The sequence below is a fragment of the Abrus precatorius genome, unplaced genomic scaffold (genome assembly GCF_003935025.1).
Source record: "Abrus precatorius isolate BTA unplaced genomic scaffold, Abrus_2018 Scaffold9, whole genome shotgun sequence".
Lineage (NCBI taxonomy): Eukaryota > Viridiplantae > Streptophyta > Magnoliopsida > Fabales > Fabaceae > Abrus > Abrus precatorius.
Genome location: NW_020874439.1, coordinates 29,071,806 through 29,081,911, shown reverse-complemented (window position 1 = coordinate 29,081,911; position 10,106 = coordinate 29,071,806). Strand labels below are relative to the sequence as shown.

The 10,106-nt window shown below is 31.8% G+C and overlaps 2 protein-coding genes across 2 annotated transcripts; both read left to right on the top strand.

Moving 5' to 3' along the window:
* The first annotated feature begins 287 nt into the window (after nt 1-287).
* Nucleotides 288-1,936, top strand: LOC113851164. The gene is made up of 2 exons (XM_027481642.1): nt 288-1,546; nt 1,636-1,936. Exons 1-2 carry the CDS (start codon nt 288-290, stop codon nt 1,934-1,936), a joined length of 1,560 nt encoding a protein of 519 aa, XP_027337443.1.
* Nucleotides 1,937-4,217: 2,281 nt separating this feature from the next.
* LOC113849621 (putative glycerol-3-phosphate transporter 4) lies at nt 4,218-7,461 on the top strand. The gene is made up of 3 exons (XM_027479650.1): nt 4,218-5,175; nt 5,626-6,165; nt 6,706-7,461. The coding sequence occupies exons 1-3, from the start codon at nt 4,308-4,310 to the stop codon at nt 6,741-6,743; spliced, it is 1,446 nt and encodes a 481-aa protein (XP_027335451.1). The 5' UTR covers nt 4,218-4,307; the 3' UTR covers nt 6,744-7,461.
* Nucleotides 7,462-10,106: the final 2,645 nt, after the last annotated feature.

Here is a 10,106-nt window from a genome sequence, read left to right as displayed (position 1 = left end):
AGTAGTGGGTCTACAAATATCTCCCCTGTCTCTTCTATATCCAATAGTAGTAAATTTGCTTTTGGAAGTGTTGAGGGTTAATGTCCTCTTTGGGCCTATGTGACAATTGTACAAAGTAAAAAAGATGGAGGAGGGAATGCTAGATGAAAATGAAATTATTGCAATGCAATTTACAATGGTTCTTACTCTAGAGTTAAGAATCATTTGTTGAGGGAAAGGGACGCGATGTAGCAATTTGTACAGAAGTGTCAAATGAATGTATTGAAGAAATGAAACAAGTTGAGAGAATGGCTGTTGAGAAAGCTAAACCTGTGCAAGTGCCTTTACCTACTGGAACAACAAGTTTGAATCCACCTGTGGATGGGAGCAAGAGAAGAAGAGGAGGACCATTGGAAAGGGTGTTTAACAATACGGCTAGAGATCACTTGACTTGTGAAATTGCTAGAATGTTTTATTCAGCCGGTTTGTCATTCAATATTGCTCGTAATCCATATTTTGTTAGTTCCTACACATTTGCTGCTAACACTCAAATCTTAGGTTTTCTTCCACCGGGTTACAATGCTATAAGAACTTCACTCTTGCAAAAGGAAAATGCCAACATAGTAAAGTTACTCCAACCTATCAAAGACACTTGGCCAAAAAAAAGTCTGAGCATAATTAGTGATGGTTGGACTGATGCACAAAGAAGACCACTAATTAACTTCATGGCGGCATGTGATTCAGGTCCTATGTTTTTTAAAGCAATTGATGGATTTGGTGAATATAAGGACAAGAATTATATAACAAACCTCATTCTATCTACCATTGATGAAGTTGGAGCACAAAATGTTGTCCAAATAATCACAGATAATGCACCTGTTTGCAAAGCTGTTGGATCTATTGTGGAATCTGTGCATCCTCATATTTTTTGGACACCTTGTGTTGTGCACACAGTAAATCTTACACTCAAAGGTATTTGTTCTCCGAAAAATACACCAGCTAATGAGGTTGCTTATAATGAGTGTAGTTGGATCTCTCAACTTCCTGATGATGCATACTTCATAAGAAATTTCATTATGAATCATTCTATGAGACTTGCCATGTTAAATCAATTTAATAATTTAAAATTATTTTCCATTGCTGAGACTCGATTTGCATCAACTATTATAATGCTTAAAAGGTTGAGAACCCTTAAGCATGGTCTTCAAACTATGGTGATTAGTGAGCAATGGTCTCATTATAAAGAAGATGATGTCCCAAGAGTTACCCTTATGAAAGAAACAATTCCAGATGACAGTTTTTGGGATAAGATTGCTTATATCTTAAGCTTCACGAACCCTATGTATGAGATGCTTCATTCTTGTGACACCGATGAACCAACTCTTCATTTGGTTTATGAAAAATGGGATGCCATGATTAAGCAAGTGAAATATGCAATATATCAACACGAGGGCAAGGAGTTAAATGAACATTCATCCTTTTATGAAGTGATGTATAACATTTTGATTGATAGGTGGACTAAAAGTAACACACCACTTCATTGCTTGGCTCATTCACTAAATCTTAGGTAAAGTTAATTAATTTGCATATTTTAATTTATTTTACTTGTTAGGTTATAGTGAACTAACTTTAAGTTATTGATAGGTTTTATTGTAGGCAATGGCTTAATGAAGCACCAAATCGAGTACCTCCACACAAGGACAATGAGATTTGTATAGGGAGAAACAAATGTTTAAGAAGCTACTTTTTGTATCCAAGGAAAAGATTAGACGCAACACAGGAGTTTGTTAAATTCTCAAGTGGTGGAGAAGAGATTGGAAAATTTGATTGTTTACAAGATAGGTGGAACTTGAAGCCAAAAGAATGGTGGGTCATGTATGGTGCTGCACTTCCTAAACTTCAAACCATTGCTTTAAAGGTCCTTTCACAACCATCATCTTCTTCTTGTTGTGAGTGAAATTGGAGCACATATTCTTTCATTCATTCCATGAAAAGAAATAGGCTCAACCCTAAGAGGGCTGAAGATTTAGTTTTTATACATACAAATCTTTGATTGCTCTAAAAAAAGAGTAAAAATTATTATGAGGGTGAGACCAAAATGTGGGATATTGGTAGTGATGAGTGGGATCCATTTGCAAATGTTGCTTTTCTTGAAGTTGCTACTCTTTCCCTTGATGAACCAAATTTAGAAGCAGTGCTTTTTACTGATGGTAAAGAAGGGAATGATGAGATTGACACTGTTAGAATATAAATGTTTAACCTTTTTGTTGTTGATTGTAGAACAATTTATAAATTTATTTTTATTGGAATCTTATTTATTGAACTATATAATTTACTTTATGTTATATCATTTTGAATGAATTGTTAGATAATTTTATGCTATTTAATTATGTTTATATTAAATTTTATTTATTTATTTATATTATATATAGACATACCCGTACCCTAGTTTTAAAAAAATTAGCATATCCTGTACCCGTACGCGATATTGGTACCATACCCGTATTCACGCAACGTAGCTATCTAGAGATACTAGAATATTACTGTCAACGAAAGACCTTATGCACTTTCTTAGGTACTTTTGTAACTAATTTCAGATTTATGTTTATCACTTACTTTTATTTACTTGTAATTTATAAAGAGTAACTTTTGAGTTTTTAATATAATAATCGCAGTCAGTATTGCATTAAAAAAGTAACATAGTTGGTAAAATTATTATACTATTATAATACATTTAAATTTAATTTTTTTTATTTATATACTAAATTTTGATTTATAAATAAAAAAAATTAAACAACTCTAAAAAAATGATGTTTGGTTTCTCCCTTCCTTCAGAAACAACTGGTTCTAAAAAGATGATGTAAGATTATTTAATAAATTCTTAAGTCTTATTGTAAGAGACTTTAAACTATTTCCAATCAACTTTTTGAATTAATATATGTTAACAAGTTACGTCTTACGTATATATATATATATATCGTAGCATACTAAAATATTCTTTAGACAATTACCATTCAACCATTATCAATTTTGATTTGACATGATTTAAAATTTATTTTTATTTTATAAAATAATAAATAATTAATTATAATTATTAAATTTTTATAATTTATTTGAAATCAGTTGAAAAAAAAATTAGACTTTTATCTTCTAAAGTTTATTTGTCTTCAATAAAAGGTTAGTAAAAATTTTAATAATTACGTTTATTATTTGTGTAATTCCTTATATAGTGTAGTAAAAGGAAACAAATGAGACAATGTTTGGCTAATACTCAAGCAAAGGTGTTAAAGAGACTGTTCATCTTGAATTTTCATCTTAAAACATGAAGCTTTAGAATCATAGTCCCAAGTCATAAATATCACTTCAAAGGTTTGTCAATTTTAAAAGAGGCATGATTCATGATCACAAATAATCCTAAGAGATGTGCGTGATGGATAAGAATATCAGACTTTGTTATGCACCACTTCATGTTAATATACCATTATATACATAAGTGAAATGTTATTATATAGATTAGAATATCAGGCCTTCACGGTCAGTGTCATGCAGCTAGAGTAGCTTTTGCATTAGAAAACAATTGTTTACTTTAGTTTTCAAGATTGAAATTAAATATTTAAAATAATAACAGTTATTGTATTTTCATTTTTAAAGTGATAAATAAATTTTTAATAAAATTTCTTAAACTGTAAAAATTTAAGATTAGCATCTTAAAAAATATTATAAGGAAAACCAACAGAGATAAAGAATATCATATGTATATACTTTTTATAAAATAAAATAATATAATATAAAGTTTAAAAGAGAAAAATAATATTAAAAAAATAGTATATTAATTAATCTTCATGTCAGAACAGTATTTACCGTCACAAAGTTGCTCCAAAGTCCAAACATATCGATCCATCTTTCCCTGTAATGAACGTGTCGAGTGTCTTCGAACAGAATTAAACCCAATGAAACACCGCTATTTTGACACCGAACTCTGAGCAAGAAAATAAGGGCTCATCTCTGTCTGCATAATTTCAAACACGTGTAAATTTTTGTAGAAGAAAATCGTAGTAATTTTAGTTACACATGAAATGAGAATGTAAAAGAGTAGCGGAACGAGAAGCCAGGTGTAGCCGCCAAAGTGAACGGTGGTGGACGGCCGAGTCATTCTACACCACCCGTCAAGAAATCCACGTGGCAATTCACGAGTTCATAAACTATTGCCACGTTTTCCTCCTCTCTGGCGACATTCTCGCTCTTCCTCATATCTCTCCCAAACGCATTTGGCTTCCACTCTAATCCGAAGCGTTCCCACGCGCTCAATTGGAACATACCAAACAACCATGTCAAAGAATGGATTTCTCCTAATAAGAGGGAAAGAATGGAGCCTGAACACGCACCGTTACACGGTGCTGTTGATTACGTTCGTGGCGTACGCGTGCTACCACGCGTCAAGAAAGCCGACGGGGATAGTGAAGAGCGTGTTGTGCCCGGAGCATCAGAGGGCTCGGCAGGGGTGGAGGCCATTCAACGGTCACGATGGGACGTCGAAGTTGGGGGAGATCGACGTGGCGTTTTTGGCGTGTTACTCTGTCGGAATGTATGTGGCGGGGCATTTGGGAGATACCCTCGACCTTCGGTTGTTTTTAGCGACGGGAATGGTGGGGAGTGGAATCTTCGTGGGGCTATTCGGAATGGGGTATTTCTGGAATGTTCATGAGTTTTGGTTCTACCTTTCCATGCAAATGATTGCAGGAATGTTTCAAGCCACGGGTTGGCCTTCCGTTGTGGCTGTTATTGGTAATTGGTTTGGGAAGAGGAAGAGGGGTCTTATAATGGGGGTTTGGAATGCCCATACTTCTGTTGGTAACATTAGCGGTTCTCTTCTTGCTGCTAGCGTTTTGGATTATGGTTGGGGCTGGTCTTTTTTGGTTCCTGCAGCTTTTATTATTTTTGGTGGGATTATTGTTTATTTGTTCTTGGCTGCTTATCCTGAAGACGTTGGCTTCTCTTCCATTCATGGTGATGAAGAGGCTCAGAGGAGAAGAAGTGTTGGTCTTTCCAGAGAAGGTTCCGTCAGTAAGAAGAGCATTGGCCTTCTCGATGCGTGCTTGATTCCTGGTGTAATACCTTTTGCTTTGTGCCTTTTCTTCGCCAAGCTTGTTGCCTACACGTTTCTTTATTGGTTACCATTTTACTTGACTCAGACAGGTGATCATCCACCCTAAGTTTTTTGTTTCTTCTTCTTCTTTTAAGGCATGATTCATCGTAAGTTGTTTAATAGTTTTCTTCTTCTAATCAAGATAATATTTTCTCGCAAGTAATTTATTTGTTGTTTTTAAAAATATCAGGGGGGTTATTTGTTCAAGCAAGTCTTTTTTAACAATTTTTTACAATACCGTCGAAAATTTTATTTATTTATTTATTTTATCTTATCATTCATTCTCTTACACCTTTTTCTTATCTTTTTAATTTATAGAAAAATTATGCGATTATATTTTTTTCTTCTTTATATCAGTGTTGCTGCTTTACTTATCATATATTTTCCTTCTCTGTTCTCATTTGTTTATCTTTTATTACGGTTATACACTCAGTGAGACTACATAATGATGCTTTTCTATCTTTATATATGCGATATAAAGGGTGATTTTGACGTTGCAGAAATTGGAGGGAAGTATATCTCAGTTAAATCTGCTGGAAACCTTTCAACGATGTTCGATGTAGGGGGTATTGTTGGGGGTATTCTTGCTGGGTACATATCTGATAAACTCAATGCCCGTGCTATAATAGCGGCCAGTTTCATGTATGCAGCCATTCCTGCCATGCTTTTATACCGACATTATGGAAGTGTTTCTATGAATGCCAACATTGGACTTATGATAGTGACTGGATTATTGGTAAATGGGCCTTATGCACTTATCACCACTGCTGTTTCAGCTGACTTGGGTACACACAGTTCTCTCAAAGGAGATTCTCGAGCTCTAGCTACGGTAACCGCTATTATAGATGGTACTGGATCAGTTGGTGCAGCTCTTGGCCCTCTTCTTACAGGGTTCATATCAACAAAGGGATGGGATCAGGTTTTCACTATGCTAATTATTGGGGCTTTTATTGCCGGGCTTCTTTTGTCACGTTTGATCATGGCTGAAATTGCAGAAAAAACTGGCAAAACTTTATCCAGCGGACAGCAAAATCCTCAAGGTAATATTTCTCGAGTTTGTAAATCTGTTAAAAGATTAACAGATAATCTGTTTCTTGCATTTATGATGGACAAAAGTTCACAAGTGCTTTGATATTCTCTAATCAAAATTGGAGTTTCTTCTCCGAAATGTTTGTCAATTTTTACTATGCAGAATATCAAGGTGAAACTCTAATTTTAATTGAAGAACAGTATTGAAAGTATACTTACAAAACCGCACATAAATTTTGTCCTCAGAGAATCTAGTTCCTTGCTCATGAAGAAATCTATTCAATGGATAGTTATTGTTTACATTCCGAGTTTAAGGAATAAAAAATTATGTATATATAAATATAGTATCTAGCCATTCTCCTTTGAAATTGCATGCCAGCATGGTGTCCCACCTTCTGTGTTCGTTACTTCATTTTCTTTGCCCATAATATTAAGAAATAGAACTCTCATGTCTGAATTACATGAAACTCGGATCTTGCATTTTGAATTATGAATTTGTCTACATCAATCATCCCTTGTAATATTTTTGACATACCGTTGATCTTTTGCAGCCACTGCATCTCAACCGCTTCTGGAGGAGGAAAGGTGACACTGATCAGGACCTGATGAATTGTCAAGCATAATGCTCAAAACTTGGGTTTTAATATGAGAAAGTAGTAAGATTTTGTTAATGACTATGACTCTAGCTTGCAGATAGCACCCACTTCATTGTTCATGTTGCTGATGAGCAAATGAACAAGTAGACTTACATCCATTCATTCAGCTCTCCGATCAGTTTGTTGTCTAGTCTCTAGAAGGTTTCCAATTAAAGGAGGATCATGGCTCCACAATTGGGAATGGAAATTGCTTCCTTTCTCATGGTGAATTGACTTTCCTAAGGGGATTAATTGTGGAGGCTGATACTGCTTCTACTCACTTCGTGACACTAGATCTTCCAAACTGATTTTACATGCAGTTTGCTTTTTGCCTTAATTCTTGTGTCACAACACACATTTATGGAGCCTCCCTTTTCAATTTTGTAGCAGATTAGGATATACACCAAAGTTTCACAACCTGAATCCCCCTCCACCCATCTCAAATCTTGTTATCATCAGATTTCGACAATTTGACTTGTGTATGCAAATAAATAAATTAATCACGGTACACACTAATTATGATACGTGTGTTTAGTCTTGTTTGTAAATCCTGCTTGATATATGAGTAACGGGTAGATCATTATTTTCTGGTCAGCATTTTAGGCTACCTTTATGAATTACTAAGGAAATTATTCGAAGGTGAGAGCTAACTGATAAAGATTATGAACATGAATTGAATGAAGGCATAATGTACATTTCAACCTAAACTTTTGTTTCGAGGATGCCGTTCATTTTCCTGTTTCTGAAAATGGCCATATCCTTGAAGGCGCAACAGAACTAAGGTGTTTGGTTAAGATTATAGAAGTGGTGTTATGCCTCTAATAAAAATGGTTTACAACTTTATCATAATTATCCTTTTAATTTCGTTTGTTCAGTTCCTTTTAATTTTATAATATATAATACAATTAAATAAAATTTTATATAATATACTAAAATTAAGAGGTTAACACTAATATCATATATATATATATATATATAAAATATTATAAAGTGAGCTAAATTTTTTAACTCATCGCCAAAATTAACATGAAAATAGAAAAATTATAAAAATAAATAAATTATAAATATATTAAATATGAATATAAAAATATGACAGTAGAATATTGTGACAGAAAATTAAATTTTCATTTATATGTTAATTGTTATATTATAAATGTAATTGTGAAACAATTTATAAACAAAAAGAAAAAAGGTGAGCTCGTAGATTAAATCATTTAACTTATATTTTATAATAGATAGAGCTAGATTAATAAATTTAATCTATAATTAAATTAATCTAACTCAATTCAAAAATTTTGCTGGCCTAGGATGAACCATCCCAAATGGGCCAAATTGCCATAAATTGAAACATCTAATGACAAGCACAGAAGGCATACAAAAAAGAAAGAAAAGCTACATAACGAGCATGGGATTTCTGTGAAAGTTCATTACACAACCCAGCACGTGACATGGATTATGTGAGTCCATTAATATCTGTTATGGGTACAAAGTGAACAATCAAAATACGACTGGGAAATAATAATAGTTGTATTTGATGGAGTATTTTCATGAATCTAACCGTCAAAGCAACCTTTCAATTAAGATAATAACTAAGCAAAGTTCTCGAAAAATAGTGGAAAATACTAATCATATATTTTGCAAGCCCCATCACGCCACAACTGAATATATGTATTTTTCATCGCAAAGAAAGGGATATGAAACTTTATTTCTTTATATCCCTTCCACAAAGTCCCTTTTCTTGCATCAGAGACTTGTATTTTTCGTCCTTTTACCTAAAGCCCTTTCCCTACCCGCGCTGGGCCTGCGAGGGTAAGCTTCAATTATGCTTTGGACCAAAACAAAGGTTCCAATTATGCTCATCTTAAATTGTTTTCCTGTTCTTCTATGAAATTTCAATATTGCATTTTCATATTTACATACAAAAGACTGTAAAGTTCACTCAAAAAGAAATTAAAAGTTAATCATGTAATTCATCAAAGTTCTCAATTACCTAATGAAATCTTTCAGAAAAGAAAGAGGAAAAGATATATTTTTAAATAACATTTTCTAATTTTATAATTGTTTTAAAATAATTCATAATGTATTAGCATAAATTTATTGTATTAATCTTTTATTTTTTTCATACATACTATATAATTTTAAAACTTAAAAATAAAATATACTTTAAAGGAATTTAAACATTTAGGTACATTCTCAACACAACCATTTCATTTAAAAGGAGAGGGAAATATTAGCGTATTGATACATTTAAAAGACTACTCTTCTTAGCATAGGTTTAAAATCACATTTCTTTATTTTTATTTTTTTTTATCTTTAAATAGGTTAAAAAAATAATACTATCTCTTAGTTATTAATTTTTTCTTCTAAAATGTCATATTTCAATTGAAAGATAGAAAATGAGGATTGGTTATTTGACTCTCAACATACATGATAGGATTGTCAAATTCATGCAATAATTTCTTTATAAAAGACATAAAAGTTTAACAAAGTTATGATGCATCTAAATTATTTATTTCATTACCAAATTTTTTTTAATACACTCTTATCAAATGATAATTTATTCGTAAACTTAACCGAAACTCATTAAAATAAGTTTTTAAAAAAATTCGCAAACATGTTTTGTAAGAGAGAATCCTATTCAAGATATGATCGTGCATTGAATATGGCCAGTTAAATTCTAAAATGGAAATTTCCATTCGTCACTTGGTAAGAGATTTAGTCCCTTTTACTTGATTTAATTATTGTGAAATTTTATTTTAATAATTTTTTCATAAAATCTATTAAAACAAACTAAAAAAAATTACAAGATATAAAACTAATTCATTAATCCAAATAAATTTCTTCCAATTGTCAGATAAGAACATACAAAATCATATCAAATTTGAAAACAATAATTTTATTAGGAAAATAATATGTTTGCAAGCGTGTGAGTGTATTCAGTCATTGAAGAAGAAAACTAAAAAATAATAATAAAATGAAATAGAAATAAAAATATAAAAATTTATTCAATTTTAAATTATTTATTCTAACCCGCTTCCCCTCAATGGGTGTCAACCTCAGAGTCTTACACATGATGATTATATACGGAAGAATAATATTAATTTATTATTATTATTTCTGTTATTTAAAATATTAAAAATTAATATTATATTTTCAATTTTTAATTTTTTATATACACATTTTAAAATATATTATAAATACAAAAAAATATCTTTAAGTGTTCACATTTAAATGTTCAAACAATAAACTATACTAATATTTTATTAAATAAACATTAAATATAAATATAAATAAATTTAATGTTTCAAAAGTATATA

Excerpts from the sequence above, each read along its gene's own strand:
- LOC113851164 (XM_027481642.1), top strand. The coding sequence starts at position 288 with ATGGCTGTTGAGAAAGCTAAACCTGTGCAAGTGCCTTTACCTACTGGA. Across the intron at positions 1,547-1,635 it reads GCTCATTCACTAAATCTTAG|GCAATGGCTTAATGAAGCAC; the intron begins GTAAAGTTAATT and ends GTTTTATTGTAG.
- LOC113849621 (XM_027479650.1), top strand. The coding sequence starts at position 4,308 with ATGTCAAAGAATGGATTTCTCCTAATAAGAGGGAAAGAATGGAGCCTG. Across the intron at positions 5,176-5,625 it reads ATTTTACTTGACTCAGACAG|AAATTGGAGGGAAGTATATC; the intron begins GTGATCATCCAC and ends TTGACGTTGCAG. Across the intron at positions 6,166-6,705 it reads CGGACAGCAAAATCCTCAAG|CCACTGCATCTCAACCGCTT; the intron begins GTAATATTTCTC and ends GATCTTTTGCAG.